This window comes from Salvelinus namaycush, chromosome 26 (assembly GCF_016432855.1).
Source record: "Salvelinus namaycush isolate Seneca chromosome 26, SaNama_1.0, whole genome shotgun sequence".
NCBI lineage: Eukaryota > Metazoa > Chordata > Actinopteri > Salmoniformes > Salmonidae > Salvelinus > Salvelinus namaycush.
Window position 1 is genome coordinate 19,314,950 of NC_052332.1, and position 24,381 is coordinate 19,339,330.

Genomic DNA, 24,381 nt, shown 5'->3' on the forward strand with positions numbered 1-24,381 from the left:
ACTGTATTATTGACTGTATGTTTGTTTTACTCCATGTGTAACTCTGTGTTGTTATATGTGCCGAACTGCTTTGCTTTATCTTGGCCAGGTCGCAGTTGTAAATGAGAACTTGTTCTCAACTTGCCTACCTGGTTAAATAAAGGTGAAAAAATAATAATAATAACACAAGCAGATACTGTATTCCTACAGTCGGCAGAGCCACAATTTGGGCAGCATGCGGGCCAAATATAGAACAGCTTGTTGTGGCCATAGACATATAATCCATAGAAGGGTTTTGGAACCTCTTTAGCTGGCAATTTGACTGTTAAACTAATGGGTACACTAGCTGCCATTGATATATATATTTATATGGTTGTCAATTTGCCTTTGCAAATTTCTTAATCTGGTCATGGACTCGTGATTTGAACCGGAAAACATGGTGAGGGAGGTAACCCCTTCTCAAATCGAACACTAGCCTAATCTGCACAGCTCGGTTGTGTTGTCAACAAGGCAGCATGGTGCATTGTCCAGAATTTTCTAACTACTTTTCATTGGGGGACGTTTTTATCAAAAGCATTCACTTTTGCATGTGAAAACACAGAATCCTACTCATTACTGCACGTGATTAATTAGGCCTATATCACTTATGTTTTAGGCCCACATTCCTTTTGTTTTTAACCGATTTCGTCTGCTTTCAACTGGACACCTGGCTCACGAACGAATGCAATTTACTTTCACCCGGTGAAACGCTTACCCGGCCAGATTAATCGAATCCCCTTAATGGCAGCAGTAACGCACGCAGAGCGCCCAGCCACAGATTGACAGAATTGATTCAAGGGGAAGAGTGTACGAGATAGAGAAAGCTATGCGTCTTGCTACAATATGTCATTTTTGGAATATGGTAACGTTTAAATGTTGAGTTTGGGGATTTTTTCCACCAAGGCTTGACCGTTTTTGGTGGTGGTCTAGCAGATTGCGGTCCGTGGTTGAGACGAGTGTTCCGCTTGATCAAGTATTGAAGAAACCAACAGCGATTTACAACTTGCTTATACGGTGAGTAGATACCGGCCTCCCAATTGTTCATTGTTAACTGGGCTAGTACAGGGATTTCTCAACCATATCTGCCATAGAACTACACAGCTGATTCAAATAACCAACTCATCTTCAAGCTTTGATCATTTGAATCAGCTGTGTAGTTACAGGGCAAAAAACCATAACGTGCACCCGGAGGGCCCCAGGACCGAGTTTGGGAAACCCTGGTCTACTAGGCCTATCCTACTGTTAAGATGATAATATTTTGTTCTTCGCGGTAGGCTATATACAATATCTACTGCATATGTGCACGTTCTGTTAATTTAAAGCCAAATGGCTCAATTTCAAAACAATCTCTCAATGTAATTAGCCTATGAATTGGTCAATTCAATTATTCCAAAGTCTAAATCCTGTAGACCTACATGTAAAATGTGTGCAAAAAAGTAAATAGGCGAAGCAATGACAAGTCACGTTTTGTATTCATAATTGTAGCCTACACCAAACGAAATAAAATAACACGTGGCGGCCTCCCAAGAAGAGTTGGCACTGCCAAAGTAAATAATGAGTATCAGGACTTTTGAGGAGAGAGTACAGCATGCAATGGCTCACACTGTCTGTTGATGAATACAGAAAATAAACGCATCCAAATTTAATTTATGGTCACCATGAAGGGAGTTATATTTACCATTAGTTCACACGACATGTAATTTTGTGTAGCATGTATTAGGGTTTTCTACCAAACTGACTTGTTGCGAATAAAAGTCTGAGCGTGATGATGTAGTTCAACGTCAGGGTTGTGGGTTTGATTCCCAAGTGGGACCAGTATGGGAAGAAGTACAAAAATGTATATACTCACTACTGTGAGGCCCTCTGGATAAGAATGAATGCTAAATTACTAAAACATATTTTTTGTATTTTTATGGATAGGCATTTACAATATTAAAACATAATACTTATTGAGTTTCTACTGTTAGTATAAAAACAGGAAGACAACAACAAGAAGTGTCTTAGTACACCACACCTAAAATATGTACGCTATTTAGACCATTGTGTTAGTGCCCCATTCTCCTTTCCTTCCCCACGCCCCTCCCATATCCTCTCCCCCTCGATCCAATCCTGTTTTTCTCAGATCAGCTTTCAGTAAAAACAAACACATACAAATCTGTTTGTCGTTTAAGATTAACATCTTACACTCTGCAGGTAGTTTTTTTTAAGACTGATATGTTTTGGTTGGCATACAGCAATAGTGATTGAAGGAAAATTAGAGGATTGTTGTTTAAGAAGAACGCCTATATTTTCCATAGAGCGGGGGAAATAACTTGAATCGGGCCAGGATGTAGGATGGTTTGATTTCACAAACAAGTGCTGGACACAACCCAGCCCAGAGTTGTTGGCTGCAGATCTTGAATGTCATGTTCAGCAATGGACTGTTGACTTTGTCATGTTTCGTAACGCGACCGAACTGTCAAACTCAATACCCCCCAGGAAAACCAGGAATTGTGGACAGCGCTCACACTACTGAGTCACTCGTTGTCCGTGACATCAGATAGGCGTGTGCAATTGCCCCTTGCTTAGCCCGGCGCCTAAATGTTTCTGCAACCAACCGCAGCACTCCCAATGGATAGCAACTGTCTCGAGTTCGACACCTCCGACAAGTTCATGTTTAAATCCCATGAAAGCCAGTGAGGGCTATAAAACAGTTTTGCCTTGACTGCATGCTGACTTTGACTTCAGAGCCATTCAGTTAGCTACACTAATGTTACAGATTTTAACCAGGTTCCCGTGAAGCAATTGTAATGACAGTCCACCACAAGATACCCAATAGTTTCTTACCACAAGATACCCAAGAGTTTCTTGATCAGCCATGGGTAGTTGTGTTTAATTTCATTGTTTATTAGACACACCGTTTTTGAGATCATTGTGAAGGGATTTCTCCAGTGGTTGAATGGGTAATTGGGCATTCCGGGAAAATGTTATCGGAGGTTGCAACAGTAACCAAGGGGGGCGGGGCTTAGCGAAGGGTACATTTAAAATACCTAAACTGTGTTCGAATACCAATATACTAACATACTGTATACAACTAGTTAATTTTAGTATACTATAAACAAACAGTATCCTTTAAGTTGAGTGTACTAGTGCTTCACCTGTCTACCGGAAGTTTATGCTGTTGGTTTGCAACTTCTTGCTAGCTTGTTAGCGTAACAAATACTAGCTAGATATCTTATGACTTCATTGTAGTAACAATGTCCATTGAGAATGCACAACACCTATACCGCTAAGAATGATGTGAATAATCAAGTCAATAAATGATGGATAGCATATAGTTAATATACTGGCAAGTTTGATATATTAGTAGCCAACTAATGTTACCAGTACATACAAGCAACTGCTGTAATACTATGCTATGCTGTTCGTAAGGCTGGCGACTGTGGCGTAGCTAACAAATTAACATAAAGTGTAACTTAATTTATTTAAAAAGTAATTACTTTATTACATTGCTCAACATTTTAAAGCAATTTGTATTCACTCACGTCGTTTTTGGCAGCATCTTTTCCGACATTTATCTTAAAATCAGAAAATGTTGTGAAGCCACGGCCATTGCATTATGTGCCCTAAAAGCGTAGAAATCATGCCCACTGCTTGTATACTTCGTATTTTGGTGAATGTAGGACGACATCCAGGAACTTTTGGCATACTATATCCATACTATTTTAATTTTAATTTTACTTTTATTTAACTAGGCAAGTCAGTTAAGAACAAATTCTTATTTTCAATGACGGCCTAGTGGGTTAACTGCCTTGTTCAGGGGCAGAACTACAGATTTCTACCTTGTCAGCTCAGGAATTTGAACTTGCAACCTTTCGGTTACTAGCCCAATGCTCTAACCACTAGGCTACCCTGACCCTAACTATGACCAATAAGCATACTACACACTCAATTTACATCACAAATAGTATGGTTAGTATGTGTATTCAAACACAGCTATAGTTTATCAAATAAAATTTGTGGTCACATACACATGGTTAGCAGATTTGAATACGAGTGTAGCGAAATGCTTGTGCTTCTAAATCCGACAGTGCAGTAATATCTAACAAGTAATCTGCCAATTCCCCAACAACTAGCTAATACACACAAATCTAAAGGGGTGAATGAGAATATGTACATATAAATATATGGATGAGTGATGGCCGAGCGGCATAAGCAAGGTGCAATAGATGGTATAAATACAGTATATACATATGATATGAGTAAATGTAAGATATGTAAACATTATTAAAGTGGCATCATTTAAAGTGCCATTGTTTAAAGCAAGGCTCTCCAACCCTGATCCTGGAGAGCTACCGTCCTGTAGATTTTCACTTTAACCCTAATCAAGCGCACCTGATACTAATAATTACCTGGTTGATAAGCTGAATCAGTTTAGTTAAAACTGGGGTTGGAGCGGAAAAACTGCAGGAGGGTAGCTCTCCAGGAACAGGGTTGGAGAGCCCTGGTTTAAAGTGACTAGTGATCCATTTATTAATGTGGCCAGTGATTGGGTCTCAATGTAGGCAGCAGCCTCTGAGTTAGTGATGGCTGTTTAGCAGTCTGATGGCCTTGAGATAGAAGCTGTTTTTCAGTCTCTCGGTCCCGGCTTTGATGCACCTATACTGACCTCACCTTCTGGATGGTAGCGGTGTAAACAGGCAGTGGCTCGGGTGGCTGTTGTCCTTGATTAACATTTTGGACTTTCTGTGACATCGGGTGCTGTAGGTGTCATGGAGGGCAGGTAGTTTGCCCCCAGTGATGCGTTGTGCAGACCGCACAAACCTCTGGAGAGCCTTGCAGTTGTGGGCGGTGCAGTTGCCTTACCAGGGGGTGATGCAGACTGACAGGATACTCTCAATTGTGCATCTGTAAAAGTTTGTCAGGGTTTTGGGTGACAAGCCAAATTTCTTCAGCCTCCTATGGTTGAAGAGGTGCTGTTGTGCCTTCACCACCCTGTCTGTGTGGGTAGACCATTTCAGTTTGTCTGTGATGTGTAAGCCGAGGAACCTAAAACTTTCCACCTTCTCCACTGCTGTCCCTTCGATGTGGATAGGGGGGTTCTCTCTCTGCTGTTTCCTGAAGTCCACAATCGTCTCCTTTGTTTTGTTGATGTTTAGTGAGAGATTGTTTTCCTGACACCACACTCAGAGTGCCCTCATCTCCTCCCTGTAGGCTGTCTCGTCGTTGTTGGTAATCAAGCCCACTACTGTTGTGTCGTCTGCAAACTTGATGATTGAGTTGGAGGCGTGCATGGCCACGCAGTGGTTCGTGAACAGGGAGTACAGGATGAGGCTGAGCACGCACCCTTGTGGGGCCCCAGTGTTGAGGGTCAGTGAAGTGGAGATGTTGTTTCCTACCTTCACCACCTGGGGGTGGCCCGTCAAAGTCCAGGACCCAATTGCACAGGGTGGGGTTGAGACCCAGGACCTCCAGCTTGATGATGAGCTTGGAGGATACTATGGTGTTGAATGCTGAGCTGTAGTTGATGAACATCATTCTTACATAGGTATTCCTCTTGTCCAGATGGGATAGGGCAGTGTGCAGTGTGCAGTGTGATGGCGATTGCATTGTCTGTGGACCTGTTTGAGCGGTATGCAAATTGAAGTGGGTCTAGGGTGGCCGGTAAGGTGGAGGTGATATGATCCTTGACTCGTCTCTCAAAGCACTTCATGATGACAGAAGTGAGTGCTACGGGGCGGTAGTCATTTAGTTCAGTTATCTTTGCCTTCTTGGGTTCAGGAACAATGATGGCCATCTTGAAGCATGTGGGAACAGCAGACTGGGATAGGGAGCGATTGAATATGTCCGTAAACACACCAGCCAGCTGATCTGCGCATGCTCTGAGGACGCCGTCTGGGCAAGCAGTATTGCGAGGGTTAACACGTTTTAAATGTTTTACTCATGTCGGCCACGGAGAAGGAGGGTGGGCAGTCCTTGTTAGTGGGCTGCGAGGGTGGCACTGTATTATCCTCAAAGCGGGCAAAGAAGGTGTTTAGTTTGTCTGGAAGTGTGACGTCGGTGTCCGTGACCTGGCTGGTTTTCTTTTTGTAGTCTGATTTCCTGTAGACCCTGCCACATACGTCTTGTGTCTGAGCAGTTGATTTGTGACTCCACTTTCTCCCTGTACCGGCATTTCGCTTGTTTAATTGCCTTGTTGAGGGAATAACTGCACTGTTTATATTCAGCCATAGTCCCAGACCTCTTTCCATGGTTAAATGTGGTGGTTCACGCTTTCAGTTTAGCGAGAATGAAAACCCCGCCACCTTTCCACAGTTTCTGGTTAGGGTTGGTTTTAATAGTCACAGTGGGTACAACATCTCCAATGCACTTCCTAATAAACTCACTCACCGAGTCAGCGTATAGATCGATGTTGTTCTCTGACCGGAATATATCCCAGTCCGCATGATCAAAACAATCTTGAAGCGTGGATTCAGATTGGTCAGACCAGCGTTGAGTGGTTCTAGTCACTGGTACATCCTGTTTGAGTTTCTGCCTATAAGACGGTAGGAGCAAGATTGCGTCATGGTCGGATTTGCCGAAGGGAGGGCGGGGAGGGCTTTGTATGCATCGCGGAAGTTAGTGGAAGTGATCGAGTGTATTACCCCGGCAAGTACTACAATCAGTATGCTGGTAAAATTTAGGTAGCCTTGTTCTCAAATTTGCGTTGTTAAAATCCCCAGCTACAATAAATGCATCCTCAGGATATATGGTTTCCAGTTTACATATCCAGTGAAGTTCCTTGAGGGCCGTCGTGGTGTCTGGTTGAGGGGGAATGTACACAGCTGTGATGATAACTGACGAGAATTCTCTTGGTTGGTAATATGGCCGGCATTTGATTGTAAGGAATTTTAGGTCGGGTGAGCAGAAGGACTTGAGTTCCTGTATGTTATGATTAGACCATGAGTCGTTAATCATAAAGCATACACCCCCGCCCTTCCTCTTCCCAGAGAGGTGTTTCTCTGTCTGCGCGCTGCATGGAGAAGCCCGGTGGCTGAACCGATTCTGACAACATATCCCGAGAGAGCCATGTTTCCGTGAAACAGAGGATGTTACAATCTCTGATGTCTCTCTGGAAGGCAACACTTGCTCGAATTTCATCTAGCTTGTTGTCAAGAGACTGGACATTGGCGAGTAGTATACTCGGGAGCGGTGGGCAATGTGCACGTCTACGGAGCCTGACCAGGAGGCCGCTCCTTCTGCGGCACCGTTGTTTTGGGTCGGCTTCTGGGATTAGATCCGTTGTCCTGGGTGGTGGTCCAAACAGAGGATCTGCTTCAGGAAAGTCGTATTCCTGGTCGTAATGTTGGTAAATTGACATCGCTCTTATATCCAATAGTTCTTCCCGGCTGTACGTAATAAGACTTAAGATTTCCTGGGGTAACAATGTAAGAAATTGTACATAAAAAACTAAATAGTGCATAGTTTCCTAAGGACTCGAAGCGATGCGGCCATCTCTGTCGGCGCCATCTTGTGGCTTCCCGCGTGGGGCAGCGGGCTAAGGCACTGCATCGAAGTGCTAAGGCGTCACTACAGACTGGGGTTCAATCCCAGGCTGTGCCACAGCTGGCCGGGAGTCCCTTGGGGCGGCCCACAATTGGCCCAGCGTCGTCCGGTTTGGCCAGGGGGCTTTTCTTGACTAAACGTGCTCTAGAAACTCCTAACTTCAGTCATCAGTTGAATGTTTTTTCCTCCTACACATTGATGCGTCTGGCTTCCGGGTTAAGCGAGCAGGTGTTAAGAAGCAGTGCGGCTTGGCGGGTCATGTTTCAGAGGACGCATGACTCAACAATAGCCTCTCCCGAGCCCGTTGGTGAGTTGCAGCGATGAGACAAGATCGTACCTACCAATTGGATATCACGAAGAAAAAAACAACCTAGTTTTCTTTTTCGGATCTCCCTTGGAGTGTCCAGTTACTATATACACTGAGTTTTCCAAACAGTAGGAACAACTTTTGCCTTCAGAACAGCCTCATTTCGATGTGTCATGGACACTACAAGGTGTCGAAAGCGTTCGACAGGGATGCTGGCCCATGTTGACTCCAATGATTCCCACAGTTTTGTCAAGTTGGATGGATGTCCTTTGGGTGGTGGACCATTCTTGATACACACAGGAAACTGTTGACTGTGGAAAAATGGCATCTACTATCATACCCTGTTCAAAGGCACTTAAGTATTTTCTTGCCCATTCACCCCCTGAATGGCACACATACACAATCCATGTCTCAAATCTTAAAATCCTTATTTAGCCTGTCTCCTCCCCTTCATCTACACTGATTGAAGTGGATTGAACAAGTGACATCAATAAGGAATTATAGCTTTCACCTGGTCAGTCTGTCATTGAAAGAGCAGGTGTTCTTAAATGCTTTGTATACTCTGTGTATAGTGGGAGAGCAGTCTGTTTCATGGAAGCTCAGAGTTCAAACTTCAAGAATGTAACATAATATTTAGACAGGGGACAATGGGCTCAAATGCAGCGAATGATATGTTGAGACCTAGAAGAATAGATAAACTACTATGAATACATATACAATACACAGGCAATGGTGGGGATCACAGTACCAGACTCTGGACTTATACTGTATGTTTCGGTTTGTAAGCAAACCCTACTTAATGGCAGCAGGCCAGCTTAAGGGTGATGTTCAGTGGGGTTAACACAGTAAAATGACTAACTCTTCTCTCATGTTTTTCTAGGGATGAACAGCATGGCAACCTCCCACATTCTCTTAATCTGCCTTCTCCTCATCCTAACAGTTGTATCGCAGGAGCCGCCAACTTCTGAACAAGGTACCTTTGATTAATGATGAACCAGACCAAACCAGAGGGGCTTTCCTTTCACTGGACGATCAATACAGACCTATCAGATTCCTAGAAGTCAAGTACTTCCTATGCATGTATAATTCGTAGTAAGGACAGTCTTGTATGTACACTATGTAGTATTATATACATAGGGGAGAACCGGGATGAATGTAACACTTTTAGTTTTTTCCCTAATTATTTAGAGATCGATAAAGCTAGAGACACCATATTTTATGACAAACAACTTACAGTATATATGTCCTCTACCATAAGCAACTGTAATTTCGTCTCTAGGGTAAAGTAGTTGAAATTAAATAGACCAAGACCAGAACTACTGCAATGTTACTTTCGTAACTGCCAGCGGGGCGAGAGTAACACAGCCTTGGGGTGGAAGTGACAGCTTGTAAAAAGTGCACAATATCTGTCTTATCCCCATGTTTCTGGTTTGTAATGCTCATTACTTTCAAAAAATGTACTATCAGACATCATTTCATGTGTCGATTTGAATAATTCATGGTAAAGGTTAGAAGTGTATGAAAATGGACCTTGTGTCAACATCTCAATGTTGCGCAATCACAATATTTTGAAGTACAATATTAATCAGGCTAAAATTAATCACATAATAGTTGTATTAACCATCATTTCCTAATCTCACTTTAATGGGAATGTAGAAAGAGATGTGTTTCACCATTTTAATTACTATTCATGCATAGCCCTACCAATAAGGTGTGCTCCAGCTGTCCTTGTCATGTGCACTCCTCGTGTCTTGATAGAATAAAACATTTTTATTTTCTTCACAAATGGCAAACTCATCATGCTTATCACATTTCCATGGCTTGACACAAGGTAATTGACACACATAATCATAAATATATGTATATATTTTTAACCACTAACTTGTTGATTTAAAGCTTGTGAGAAGCGGATCCATCAAGTCAATTTATTAAGGCATAATTCTAATGTCATGTAATGTTCAAACATTGTCACTTGTTGATATCTTTCTGACATTATAAAAGCAATATGAACTGTGCTTAAACGGTTTATTCTATTTTATTCCAGGTTCCTCAGTTAACATTGTTACTTTCGTCCCACCCCTTTCTCCTGTAACTTCTCCCAGGCTAACACCCAAGACTAGCTAGCATGATACTTGAAATCTATGCTGTCATTTAGTCACTAGATGGGTTAAGAAAGTGACATGTTTGGAACCTTAACAACCTCTCAATGTTGTTTTTCCTCATTTGGCGTGATGTATTTAATAAATGGCCTCCCGAAGAACATGGAGGCCAGTGGTTATTTAGAGTTACATGTTCAAGCTTCTTCAATCAGCTGCCTTGGCTGTCAGGGGAACGCGCTTCGTCCCCCTCCGCATTAAAACAGCCATTTCCTATCTCCGTCCCTACTATTACCTAGCAGCTGAACAAACACAATCCTCTCTTTCCCTTTAATCAAAGTCATGATGAATGTTTGGACTTTTCAGTCCTAACGTGAGAGACTAATTCATGATAGTATCCAAAAATAAATGTGCATCTAAAATAAATATACAGCAAGCATTTACCTGTTCTGTTTTGTTCAAGAAATGAAAGTGAATTACTTATGCAATGTTCCATTTTCCCATTTATGGTAGAGGAAAGCTTTAGTGAAGGACATCTGTTATATATTGTACTTATGTGGGCACTTTGAAGCAGTAGCTGCAACCAAGGTATTCTCCTTCAATTGAACAGCTTTAAAGCACTGAGAGGTAAAACCTTGGCTTAAAAAGCTTTTCTTTCTGTTTGTGTCTCCACCTCCTGCACCTCCCACCCATTTATCTCAGACAATAACCTCTTAGGATGGAGTACTGCTGATTCTCAGAAAAAAATGTGTCAATGATATTTTTGTCTGGGATCTTAAATTCTTTCAACTATTCTGACAGAGTGAAGTAACACTTACTGAAAAACAGGAACTTTGTCGAAGCAACACTGTCAAAGCCTATACAAATCTGAGACAAAACAGACTCATGGTAGAGTGAAAGCCTCTACTCAATCAGTCATCGCTAAAGAGCTCTAATATAAAGTGTATAATGTTACGTAACATGAAAGAACACTTATGAAAGTGTGACTTCATCATAAAGGCCTGAACCACCTAGGAATAAAACTTCCTGCACTCAAACGTTGTTCATTCAACACTCTTGAATGAAGGGGGCCTCTGAATATCTAAATCGTTCCCACAGTGTGTTCCCACAGTGCACTACTCACTGCTCCCACACTGCCCCCTTCAGAATTCCTGGGAATCCAGTTCCTGGAAAGCACTCAATGTGCAGCGTACCCCGTGCAACACTATGTGCCCATACGTGCATGCTTATTTAAAGAACATGTTCTAGCAGATTATATTAGTCTGTATAATACACTAAACACAGTGCCATAGCATTATCATAAAACATATTGCGTTTTCACAAATAACTGCTATATTAAATGATTTATGTAACATTTAAACCAGAGTGTGTAATGAAATCATCCATACTGTATATCTGTGATCTAGTCCTCAGAGTTGTTTAACTGTGTGCCAGGCAGTTACAGTATGATACCCCCTGGTGTGTAGGAGAACCGGGACGAAAGTAACACATACATTTTCTCAGATAACTATGTCATTCTAGCTTCTGCGTTAAGTCGGCATGTTCCTAAAGTGGAGGACGGAGCTCCCTGTTTTAAAAAAAACAGCCCAGCCATGTTTCGCAGAGTTAAACAAAAAGTGCTTTTGAGCGATTGAAGGTGGGGGAAAAGAACAGACCCGGAAGGGTTTTTCATTTGTAGAGTTTAAGGCAATAGCACCATCCCTTTCATCTGTATAATAGTAAATGTGTATATGGGATATATCAGTGACATTGGAGAGAGATAATAGTTAATTTTCCTCTATAAATCATCCAGTTCTAGCACTCCTTGCATGTGTACTCTACAGGGAATTACATTAAAAGGTACATGTGCATTTAGAAGCCCCTTGATTAAAATAGACATTTCCTCCCTCCATACCTCCTATTTGACAGCAGCCGATCAAACACAACGCTCTCTTTCCTTTGATTAGTCATGATGAATGTTTTGACATTTCAGTCCTAATGTGAGAGATTTTACGAGATAAATGAGTACGTTTTGTATCGTTATTAAAGGCAATTAAATGTACTCTGCACCTCAGGGATGTCAGGGTAAACGGGTTGTAATGGAAAAGAGTTCACCTTCCAGCGACTGGAAATACTAGAATAACTGGAACTCAAAAGTGTATGTTTTCTTGGAAAGTGTCTTTTGAAGTTAGAGCTTCAACGTTTTGTTGGAGCCAGTGATATCTGCTGCGCACCTTTGCTTCTGTGAAAACTAGCGACCTGAACTTGGCGAACACTAATCAAACAGCACTCACGTCCACATTCAAGAACATTCACAAGTACTCACATATATATTTACACGTGCACATTTACATTCAGAAAATATTGGGTAAGTCAAAATGGGGACTGGATGTAGTCTCAATTTCTGCATAGCACACACAGATGCACGCCCGCACACACACACACACACCACTAGTCCCTGAATCCCAATCAGTCACAGGAAATGTACCTAGTATGAAACCCTTGAGCGTTGCCAGGTGTTGGATAGATTTTTCCTCTTAATTCTAGGAGTTCCTGGTAGGAAAGGATCTGGTAAACAGGTTATTTTTAACCTTTGTGCCCCCTTCCCCCCTTGTTGAGCTGCTAACCAAGCCAGTGGTATGCATCACTCCTCAGAAGAGCAATACACCGTTGAAGCTGCCATCTCCCTAGGCGCCAGGGCCCTTCAATCAGCTGTTGTGCTGTCCCACTCATCGGTGTTGTGGCAGACTGACAGCTCTTCCCAGTGTCATTATGGGAGATGGTACTTAAGTCCCTCCTCAGGGCTGTGAACAGACGAGTGTTTACCTTAAGCTCCCCTCTCCCCGAGGACACATTAGTATAATCATTTAATATAGCACAGACAGACCAGGACAGCACTTACCTGTCATAAACAAGATAGAATGATAATTTATTATCTCAATGAGCAGAAGGTAACAAGATAAGCAACATTACAGCGTGTTCATGTGTAGAGGGAGTAATTGGCTTCTGAGAAAATCATTCCAATTGAGCAATTTAATTAGCAATTTAATTGTCCGCTGTCATTTCCTGCAGAAACAGAAGATATCTAAACAGTAGTGTCCATTACTGTGAGTACAAGGTGTGAAACCTCCACTATGTAGTTCTGAGAACCGGTAACGGAGAGGATTTACCCGAAAGTCCTGTGGGCAGTATAGTCTGGCTGACAATTTGAAGGTCTACGGATACTTCCAGGAAAACGCAGCTGTCCGCCCTGTGGCTATGCCACTCAGATGAGTTATGTTAAGCTCTGTTTGTCTTACACATGAAGAGCAGCTCAGCACTGTAAATGGTCTCTATATACAGCAACGGGCGTAGTTCAACTTGACTGGGTGTGTGTCATTTTAGGATAATTGAAAATGGGTGCAAAGTTAATGTTTAAGTTAGAGTTTTGACTGTTTGCAAGCCTTATAGACTGTGTGTGCTCACCTCTCTCTTTCTCACACTCTCCCTCTCAGCCCTGCCCCAGATCCGCCCCCAGATCACTGGCTGTGTCTCCCATGACATGAACACGTTCCGCTGCAGATGGAATGTCGGAACATTCCAGAACCTCACAGAACCCAGAGACCTGCGGATGTTCTACTACATCAATAACAAGAAGTGAGAGAAAGAAGAGTTTTGTTCACTGATGAGAGCCAAATCATTTTTCTTGTGAAAGTTATTGTAGTTATTAGCATAATGTGAGTCTCTCCCTCTTAACTACATGTCAGGTGCATGATGTTAGTCTTTCTAGCAATCAGCACAGTATTAAACCCCCCATGTTGTCTCCCCATGCCTGCAGCATATCTCCCAAAGAGTGGAGTGAGTGTCCTAACTACATGGCTGACAGGATAGACGAGTGCTTCTTCAATGAAAGCTACACAAAGGTCTGGATGACCTACAGTGTCCAACTCCGCTCTGGAGATCAGGATAATCTCTATGATGAGGTCATCTTCACTGTGGAAGACATCGGTAAGCCTGGCCTCTGACCTCCTAAACCATAGTTACCTATACAGCGCTTTCAGAAAGTATTCACACCCCTTGACTTTTTCCACATTTTGTTGCGTTACAGCCTGAATTTAAAAAGTGACATTTTGAAATACTGAATTTTATATATCACTATTATTCTACAATGGAGAAAATAGACTAAATAAAGAAAAACCCTTGAATGAGTAGGTGTTCTAAAATGTTTGACTGGTACTGTGTGTGTGTGTGTGTGTGTGTGTATATATATATATATAATACACACACTCTCTACCGGTCAAATTTTAGAACACCTACTCGTTCAAGCGTTTTGCTTTATTTTTACAAATTTTCTACATTGTAGAATAATAGTGGAGACATCAAAACTATGAAATAACACATTTGGAATCATGTGGAATCATGTAGTAAACAAAAAAGTTAATCAAAAACTATTTTATATTTGAGACTTCAAATAGCCACCCTTTGCCTTGATGACAGCTTTGCACACTCTTGGCATTCTCTCAAGCATTTATTTGGCCTGCAATTTCTGAGGCTGGTAACTCTAATGAACTTATCCTCTGCAGCAGAGGTAACTCTTGGTCTTCCTTTCCTGTTGCGGTGAGAACCAGTTGAGAACCATGAGAACCGGTTTCATCATAGTGATGGTCCGCAATGACTGACCTTCATGTCGGACTGTTTTTCTTTGCTTATGAGGTGTTCTTGCCATAAAATGGACTTGATCTTTTACCAAATAGGGCTGTCTTCTGTAGGCCCCCCTACCTTGTCACAACACAACTGATTGGCTCAAACGCATTGAGAAGGTAATAAATTCCACAATTGAACTTTTAACAAGGCACACCTGTTAATTTAATTGCATTCCAGGTGACTACCTCATGAAGCTGGTTGAGAGAATGCCAAGAGTGTGTAAAGCTGTCATCAAGGCAAAGGGTGGCTATTTGAAGTCTCAAATATAAAATAGTTTTTGATTTGTTTAACACTTTTTTGGTTACTACATGATTCCATATATGTTATTTCATAGTTTGTCTTCACTATTATTCTACAATGTCAAAAATTGTAAAAAAATAAAGAAAAACCCTTGAATGAGTAGGTGTTCTAAAACTTTTTGAATGGTAGTGTGTGTATATACAGTACTGTGCAAAAGTTTTAGGCAGGTGTGAATAAATGCTGTAAAGTAAGAATACTTTCAAAAATAGACATGTTAATGGATTATATTTATCAATTAACTGACTAAATGCAAAGTGATTGAACAGAAGAAAATTCTAAATCAAATCCATATTTGGTGTAACCACCCTTTGCCTTCAAAACAGCATCAATTCTTGTAGGTACACTTGCACAAAGTCAGGGATTTTGTAGGCATATAGTCAGGTGTATGATTAAACAATTTTACCAAACAGGTGCTATTGACCATCAATTCAATATATAGGTTGAAACACAATCATTAACAGAAACAGCTATGTAGGAGAAATAAAACTGGGTGAGGAACAGCCAAACTCAGCTAACAAGGTGAGGTTGCTGAAGACAGTTTACTGTCAAGTCATACACCTTGGCAAGATTGAGCACAGCAACAAGACACAAGGTAGTTATACTGCATCAGCAATGTCTCTTCCAGGCAGAAATTTCAAGGCAGACAGGGGTTTCCAGATGTGCTGTCCAAGCTCTTTTGAAGAAGCACAAAGAAACAGGCAACGTTGAGGACCGTAGACGCAGTGGTCGACCAAGGAAACTTACTGCATCAAATGAAAGACACATTATGGTTACTTCCCTTCGCAATTAGAAGATGTCCAGCAGTGCCATCAGCTCAGAAATTGCAGAAAACAGTGGGACCCTGGTACACACATCTACTGTCTGGAGAACTCTGGTCAGAAGTGGCCTTCATGGAAGACTTGCGGCCAAAAATCCATACCTCTGACGTGGAAACAAGGCCAAGAAACTCAACTATGCACGAAAACACAGGAACTGGGGTGTAGAAAAATGGCAGCATGTGCTCTGGACTGAGGAGTCAACATGTGAAATATTTGGCTGTAGCAGAAGGCAGTTTGTTTGCTGAAGGGCTGGAGAGCGTGTACACGAAAGAGTGTCTGCAGGCAACAGTGAAGCATGGTGGAGGTTCCTTGCAAGTTTGGGGCTGCGTTTCTACAGATGGAGTTGGGGATTTGGTTAGAATTAATGGTTTCCTCAATGCTGAGAAGTACAGGCAGATACTTACCATCATTTAATAACATCAGGGAGGCATCTGATTGGCCCCAAATGTATTCTGCAGCATGACAACGACCCCAAACATGCAGCGAAAGTCATTAAGAACTATCTTCAGCGTAAAGAAGAACAAGAACAACAACAACATTGATGTTAATGGGTGCCTGTTTGGTCCACCTTTTCCTGTAGTCCACGATCAGCTCCTTTGTCTTGCTCACATTGAGGGAGAGGTTGTTGTCCTGGCATCATACTGCGAGGTCTCTGACCTCCCTATAGGCTGTCTCATCCTTGTTGGTAATCAGGCCTACCACTGTTGTCATCAGCAAACTTAATGATGGTGTTGGGCCAATCAGTCGTGGGTGAACAGGGAGTACAGGTGGGGACTAAGCACATACCCTTGAGGGGCCCCAGTGTTGAGGATCAGTGTGGCAGACGTGTTGTTAACTACCCTTACCACCTGGTGGCAGCCCGTCAAGAAGTCCAGGATCCAGTTGCAGAGGGGGGTGTTCAGTCCCAGGGTCCTTAGCTTAGTGATGAGCTTTGTGGGCATGATGGTGTTGAACGCTGAGCTGTAGTCAATGAACAGCATTCTCACATAGGTGTTCCTTTTGTCCAGGTGGGAAAGGGCAGTGTGGAGTGCAATTGAGTCATCTGTGGATCTGTTGTAGCAGTATGCGAATTGGAGTGGGTCTAGGGTATCCGGCATGATTCTGTTGACCAGCCTTTCAAAGCACTTCATGGCTACCGACGTGAGTGTTCCATGGTGGTAATTTAGGCAGGTTACCTCGCTTCCTTGGGCACAAGGTGGTCTGCTTGAAACATGTAGGTATTACAGACTCGGTCAGGGAGAGGTTGAAAATGTCAGTGAAGACACTTGCCAGTTGGTCCGCACATGAGTACGCGTCCTGGTAATCCATCTGCCTCCACGGCTTTGTGAATGTTGACCTGTTTAAAGAACTTGTTCACATTGTCTACCGAGAGCGTTATCACACAGTCGTCCGAACAGCTGGTGCTCTAATGCATACTTCAGTGTTGCTTGCCTCGAAGCGAGCATAAAATGCATTTAGCTCGTCTGGTGGCTCACTGGGCAGCGCGTGGCTGGGTTTCCCTTTGTAGTCCATAATAGTTTTTAAACCCTGCCACATCCGACGTGAGTCAGAGCTGGTGTAGTGGGATTCAGTCTTAATCCTGTATTGTACGCTTTGTATGTTTGATTAGTGTCTGGATTAGTGTCCCACTCCTTGAAAGTGGCAGCTCTAACCTTAAGCTTGATGCGTATGTTGCCTGTAATCCATGGCTTCTGGTTGGGATATGTACAGTACGTACAGTCACTGTGGGGGCAACGTCGTCGATGCACTTCTTGATGAAGACGATGATTGAGGTGGTATACTCCTCAATGTCCTTGGATGAATCCCGGAACATATTCCAGTATTCCAGGCTAATAAAACAGTCCTGTAGCGTAGCATCCGCGACATCTGACCACTTCTGTATTGAGCGAGTCACTGTTACTTCCTGCTTTAGTTTTTGCTTGTAAGCAGGAATGAGGATAGAATTATGGTCAGATTTGCCAAATGGAGGGTGAGGGAGAGCTTTGTGTGCATCTCTGTGTGTGGAGTAAAAGTGGTCTAGAGTCCCCCCTCCTTCCGGTTGCACACGTGACATGCTGGTAGAAATTAGGTAAAAAGGGTTGAAGTTTGCCTGCATTAAAGTTCCCTGGCCACTAGGAGAGCCGCTTCTGGATGAGCATTTTCTTGTTTGCTTATGGCCTTTTAGAGCTGGTTGAGTGCGGTCTTAGTACCAGCATCGGTTTGTGGTGGTAAATGGACGGCTACGAATAATATAGATGAGAACTCTCTTGGTAGATAGTGTGGTCTACAGCTTATCATAAGGTACTCTACCTCCGGCTAGCTATACCTCAAGACTTCTTTAATATTAGACATTGGGCACCAGCTGTTATTGACAAATAGACAGACACCCCTGGCCCTCGTCTTACCAGACGTAGCTTCTCTGTCCTGCCGATGCATGGAAAATGCCGCCAGCTCTATATTATCTGTCGTTGTTCAGCCACAATTCTGTGAAACATAAGATATTACAGTTTTTAATGTCCCGTTGGTAGGATAGTCTTGCTCGTAAATCATCCATTTTTTCTAATGATTGCACGTTGGCCAATAGAACGGATGGTAGTGGAGGTTTACTCACTCGCCTATGAATTCCCAGAAGGAAGCCCGACCTTTTTCTCAGTCTTTTCTTCACGCAAATGACGGGGATTTGGGCCTGTTCCCAATAAAGCAGTATATCCTTTGCGTCGGACTCGTTAAAGAAAACATCTTTGTCCAGTTCGAGGTGAGCAATCGCTGTTCTGATGTCCAGAAGTTATTTTCAGTCATAAGAGATGGTAGCAGCAACATTATGTACAAAATGGGTTACAAACAACGCAAAAAAACTAACAAAATAGCACAGTTGGTTAGGAGCCCGTAAAACGGCAGCCATCCCCTCCGGCGCCATTCTTAAGATCTTGGCTGGCATTTTGACTCAAAGTGATCTTGACTCCGAAAAAAGGTTGGTGACTAATGATCTACGCTAATTGAAGTACATTTAACAAGTGACATCAATGAGGGATCATTGCTTTCATCTGGATTCCCCTGGCTTCCTATATCATGGAAAGAGCAGGTGTTCTTAATGATTTGTGTGTGTGTACACACTATTTATACAAAAGTATGTGGACACCCTTTCAGATTAGTGGATTTGGCTATTTCAGACACACCTGTTGCTGACAGCTATATGAAATCGAGCACACAGCCATGCAATCTCCATAGACAAACATTGGCAGTAAATTGGCCTTACTGAAGAACTTGTGACTTTCAGCGTGGCAACGTCCTAGGATGCCACCTTTCCAACAAGTCAATTCATCAAATTTCTGCCCTGCTAGATCTGCCCCAGTCAACCGTAAGTGCTGTGCTGTTATTGTGAAGTGGAACATCTAGGGCCAACAACGGCTCAGCCGTGATGTGGTAGGCCACACAAGCTCACAGAACAGGACCGCTGTGCATAGCGTGTAAAAATTGTCTGTCCTCGGGTTGCAACACTCACTACGGAGTTCCAAACTGCCTCTGGAAGCAACGTCAGCACAATAACTGTTCTTTGGAAGCTTCGTGAAATGGGTTTCCATGGCCGAGCAGCTGCACACAGGCCTAAGATGACCATGCGCAATCCCAGGCGTCGGCTGAAGTGGTGTAAAGCTTGCTGCCATTGGACTCTGGAGCAGTGGAAACGCATTCTCTGGAGTGATGAATCACGCTTCACCATCTGGCTGTCCAGCAGACGAATCTGGGTTTGGCGGATGCCAGAAGAACGCTACCTACCCGAATGCATAGTGCCAACTGTAAAGTTTGGTGGAGGAGGAATAATGGTTCAGGCTAGGCCCCTTAGTTCCAGTGAAGGGAAAACTTAACTCTATAGCATATGATGACATTCTAGACGATTCTGTGCTTCCAAATTTGTGGCAACAGTTTGGGGTAGGTCCTTTCCTGTTTTAGCATGGCAATGCCCCCGTGCACAAAGCGAGGTACATACAGGAATGGTTTGTCAAGATCGGTGTGGAAGAACTTTACTGGCCTGCACAGAGCCCTGACCTCAACCCCATCAAACACCTTTGGGATGAATTGGAACGCCGACTGCGAGCCAGGCCTAATCGCCCGACCTCACTAATGCTCTTGTGGCTGAATAGATGCAAGTCCCTGCAGCAATGTTCCAACATCTAGTGGAAAGCATTCCCAGAAGAGTGGAGGCTGTTATAGCTGCAAAGCGGGGACCAAATCCATATTAATGCCCATGATTTTGGAATGAGATGTTCGACAAGCTGGTGTCCACATAGTTTTGGTCATGCAGTGTGTGTGTGTACAGTATATTGCCTAGTTGTGTAGATATATAAAATTTTGTATGTGCCATTCTGCATTTCAAGTGATGAACCTACGAATGTTTTCCAGTGGAACCAGACCCTCCAATAGCGCTGAACTGGACCCTGCTGAATGTGGGTCTAACCGGGAGCCACTTTGACATCATGGTGAGCTGGGAGCCGCCACACTCTGCAGACGTGTCGATGGGCTGGATGACGCTACAATACGAGGTGCAGTACCGTGAGGTCAATTCAACACTGTGGAGGATGGTGAGTCTACACCCTAGCAGTTAGCTGACTAGTGGTGGCTATTCTGCATGATACATTTGCGAGACATTCTACTGCACTGATGGATAAAGTAACACAAGCATTTCACTGCACCTGCCAGAAGACCTGCAAATCTGTGTATGCAACCAATTAACTTTGATTTGATTACCCTTCCATGAGGACTCTGACTCTTTTGGTCAAACTGTTGCAGATCCCACCATTGTGTAATTTCAGAATCTTTACATTGGGCTTTATTCAATCTGTATCGAGGAAGTTCAGCATTACAGCATGGTTTAAATTCCCGCGTTAGCGGAGACTGCATTCACGGTAAACGGTGTATATTGTCAGCTAAATCGTAAATGACCTTACCATTTCTATCACGCAATCTGCAACGCTTCAGCGACACAGATTGAATAGATTCCTAAATGTAATTTTCAGTGCTCATATACACCTTCATCTGGACAGACCTGCTAAGACTGCTGTCCATGTCATTTGACATGACCAAGTTTTACTGCATTATTTTAAAAGTACCTAATAATCAAAAGTCTTATGCCTCCTTCTCCCACATTGTAATTTAGAACAGACAGCCTCTTTCCCACTCTGTTCTCTCATTCTCCCTCTTTCACGTTATCTCCCTCCATGCAAGGGAACATGAGTCTAATCTTGGGGGTAATCTACCAAAGTGACATACCAAGGCTCTACTGCTTTTGTTGATTCAGGTCCTTATATGGATGAAACCTGCAGGTGTACGTTGTCTCGCCTGCTGTGTGGGTGCTATTCACCAACTTACTGGTGTGAAACCTCTCTGTTTTGACTGCACCCCCCAGGTGGACCTTGAGAAGGGGATGCAGCGATCGCTGTACGGGCTGCGCACCAACACAGATCACGAGGTCAGGGTGAGGTGCAAGACGCTGGCATCCCGTAACTTTGGGGAATTCAGCGACTCCATAGTCATACACATCCCCACTAAAGGTACTGACATGCATAGTTTTTATATACTGTCATATAAAATGTAACATGTTATAACATATATGATGTCTCTGTTTTGAATCATATTAATTGCCTTCTATATATGTGTGCTCAGAGTCCCAATTTCCAGTTACTGTCCTGCTTGTCTTTGCTGCCTTGGGTTTAGCAGTCATCCTAATACTGCTCATCTATTCCCAGCAACAGAAGTAAAATATTTACTGTTGCCTGTTACTCTGTCTTAAAATAATATGTTCAACCTCTTCAGATAAATATAAAGTCTTATGCAACATGTGTGCCTGTTAATAACTAGTCCTCTACCTTTCTTCAAGGTTGATGATGATTCTCCTGCCACCAATTCCTGGTCCCAAAATCAAAGGAATCGACCCTGAGCTCTTCAAGGTATTAATTTGACACAATTTTAAAAAGCGGGGAGACAATATGAAGTACCAGCGAGGTTGTAATAAATGTATGTTTCTCCTTTAAACTAACTCTGAGGTATTATCTGTCGTTGTCCATAGAAAGGTAAGTTGGCTGAGCTGACCTCCATCCTGGGCGGCCACCCTGACCTGAGGCCAGAGCTGTACTGTGAAGACCCCTGGGTGGAGTTCATCGAGCTGGACATGGAGGAGCCCAACGACAGGCTGACTGAGCTGGACACACAGTGCTTGATGGACCGCTCGCACTCCTCAGACTGTCCCCCTCTCACCATTGGCTTCGGAGATGACGACTCTGGCCGGGCCAGCTGCTGTGACCCTGATCTGCCTGAACCAGAGGCCTTCCCCTTCCATCTCCTCCTTTCCAACACCAGCCCCAGCCTGGAGCCCTCTGGTGCCAGCACTGAGGCCAGCTCCCCAGTCCAGACCCCCACCACAGGGAAGACTCTCTGGGCTGTCCCTGGCAGGGAGGACCTCTACACCCAAGTGAGCGAGGTGAGACCCACTGGCGAAGTGCTGCTGATGCCTGAGGAGCAGAGCAAGGTTGAGAAGAATGCAGAGGAGAAGGCTGAGGAGGGAAAGGAGAAAGAGAAGCCGAGGAAGGAGTTTCAGCTGCTGGTGGTGAATGCTGACGGGGGAGGTTACACCACAGAGTTAGATGCTGGGAAGATGAGTGCCAAACTCCCCACTGGGAGAGGCAGCCAGCCTGCTCGAACAGAGGATAGTAGGCTTGTGCAGGGACAGCCCTTTGGGGAGTACCAGAGCCTGTACTTTGAGGCTGAAATTCCCCCCATCCCACCTGCCTCTCCCGTCTCCTCACTGGCCCCTGTCTCTGTCTACACCATGGTGGAGGGAGTGGACAGGCAGAACAGCCTCCTTCTGAAGCCCAGCCCCCCACCTGCACCCCAGCCAGTCCTAACCAAGCTGCCCCTTCCTACACCTACACCAGAGGGATACCTGACCCCTGACCTACTGGGCAATATTACACCATAACTCAGAGGTGTAGAGACTATGCTATTACACACAGATCAGAGGTGGCATTGGAATTCAGTGACTATAAATCAAAGAGTAGGGTGCCAAATGTTATACCTCCAAAAATGAGGGGGGTTCCCCTGCTTGCCCCACCTCTTATCCTTCCTTCTCCCAACATGACCGCTACAGACATTTTGAGGTTTGGTAAGAAGGATGGGGAGGTCAGGAGAGGGGTCTGTTCTTCAAGGTCTGAACTGATGTGCCACACCTGTCTGCTAACACCTTAACTGAGAAAACAAAGGATATAGAAGGCCAAGGGATTATGGTTTCTCATAGGAGCTGGCCGTATGAAATATCTTAACATATTACTAATATTTTTGAAGAACATTATCTATAAGTGACTTTAATTGCCAGCACAAGATACAGATAGTTAACTTAGTGGTGTTGTTGATAATGTTGTTTACAGATCGGAATATTGTCAAAAGGGAAACATTTGGTGAACAAGTGGGAATACACCATCTGTGTTCTGCTGATTGACTGTGGCTTCTCAACCAGTCTATAAGAGTAGGTCATTGTGTTGTTTTTCCATATATACACAAATGTGTTTTATCAAATTTATCTTTTAATTTATTATCTTTTTTCTGCTTACTATGATGTACGCTTACAAAAAGGGGACTATCAAATGAGTGTCAGATGATCCTTCTGGGGAACTGATAATGGTAATGGTTCCTTACTGTACAGCTATAAGGTTATAAATAAACATCTTTCACATTTAAACTGTACTGATTCCATTCATTTGATGTAGTACTGATGCTTTGAGTTGTAGCTATTGGACTAGGCTCCATTTGATTTCACAAATACCAACAAATACCGTCAACAAATACCGATCGATTGGTGGATATCTTCTGATTGCACTCACCTGCAACACTGACCCCATTGCATGCGCAGACATGAGTTCCCACCATTGCTTAAAACTGATGTATGAACTTGATAGGTAGCTTAGCATATTGGAGAATAAAATAATGTTTCTCTCTTTTCTGAACAGCCCCATTTTGAAGCTAGAGATGAAGTTTACAGCAGTAAGTCTGGATAAGTTTATTGATAATTTCGCTCTTCTGGAACCGGTAACTTTAACATGAAGCTAGTGCATCAATTAACTTAGCTAGCTATTAGCTAACTAACGTTAGCCTACTATGACCAGGATATCTTAACAGTTATGTTGAACTCACCTTTTAACGTTTGAATCTATGATCCGTAGCATTTAAATGGATTTTAAAGGACCCACCCATCAGGATTGTGTTATCTTTAGTGATAGAGGGAGAGAGACCGGTCATGAGCAGATGAGCTTCCACATTTTTCAGCATGTTTTAATTTTTTTCTATCTAGAGTTAGACAAACTTGGATTTTTTTGTCAGGGACATATACAAGATGCTACTCTAAACAAAACTCCAAACCTACAACCTGATTTTGGATGGAATTACCTGAACGCTTCCTACACCCAAGGATTATTATTCCCAAACTATACAGCAAATGCTCTGTCAAACAAACAGAAACCTGAAAACACCATCCAACCTGGAACTGAGTAAGTAATGCTTAGTCTGAAGCTATTTTTTACTTTCAAAAGCCAGAAGAAAATTACATTACAATGATATATATTACTTTATAAGAATGAATGCTAAGGCTACCAAGCTTGCTAGGAAAAAGAGATACAATTTCAATTAGCACTGA

The 24,381-nt window shown here is 43.1% G+C and overlaps 1 protein-coding gene across 2 annotated transcripts; it reads left to right on the forward strand.

The window, feature by feature from the left end:
• The first annotated feature begins 739 nt into the window (after window positions 1–739).
• Window positions 740–23,430, forward strand: LOC120021228 (growth hormone receptor-like). 2 transcript variants are annotated; one of them, XM_038964896.1, is made up of 9 exons: window positions 740–1,032; window positions 8,730–8,822; window positions 13,419–13,560; window positions 13,742–13,911; window positions 20,103–20,281; window positions 21,106–21,250; window positions 21,363–21,453; window positions 21,577–21,646; window positions 21,766–23,430. In XM_038964896.1, exons 2-9 carry the CDS (start codon window positions 8,732–8,734, stop codon window positions 22,672–22,674), a joined length of 1,797 nt encoding a protein of 598 aa, XP_038820824.1. In that variant the 5' UTR covers window positions 740–1,032; window positions 8,730–8,731; the 3' UTR covers window positions 22,675–23,430. The 2 variants fall into 2 exon arrangements, with proteins under 2 accessions (XP_038820824.1, XP_038820825.1); XM_038964897.1 differs by lacking the exons at window positions 13,419–13,560; window positions 13,742–13,911.
• Window positions 23,431–24,381: the final 951 nt, after the last annotated feature.

Bases quoted from the DNA above. Each gene is read 5' to 3' on its own strand.
- LOC120021228 (XM_038964896.1), top strand. From the start codon at position 8,732: ATGAACAGCATGGCAACCTCCCACATTCTCTTAATCTGCCTTCTCCTC. The intron at 21,251-21,362 runs GTACTGACATGC...ATGTGTGCTCAG, and splicing joins CATACACATCCCCACTAAAG to AGTCCCAATTTCCAGTTACT. The intron at 21,454-21,576 runs GTAAAATATTTA...CCTTTCTTCAAG, and splicing joins ATCTATTCCCAGCAACAGAA to GTTGATGATGATTCTCCTGC.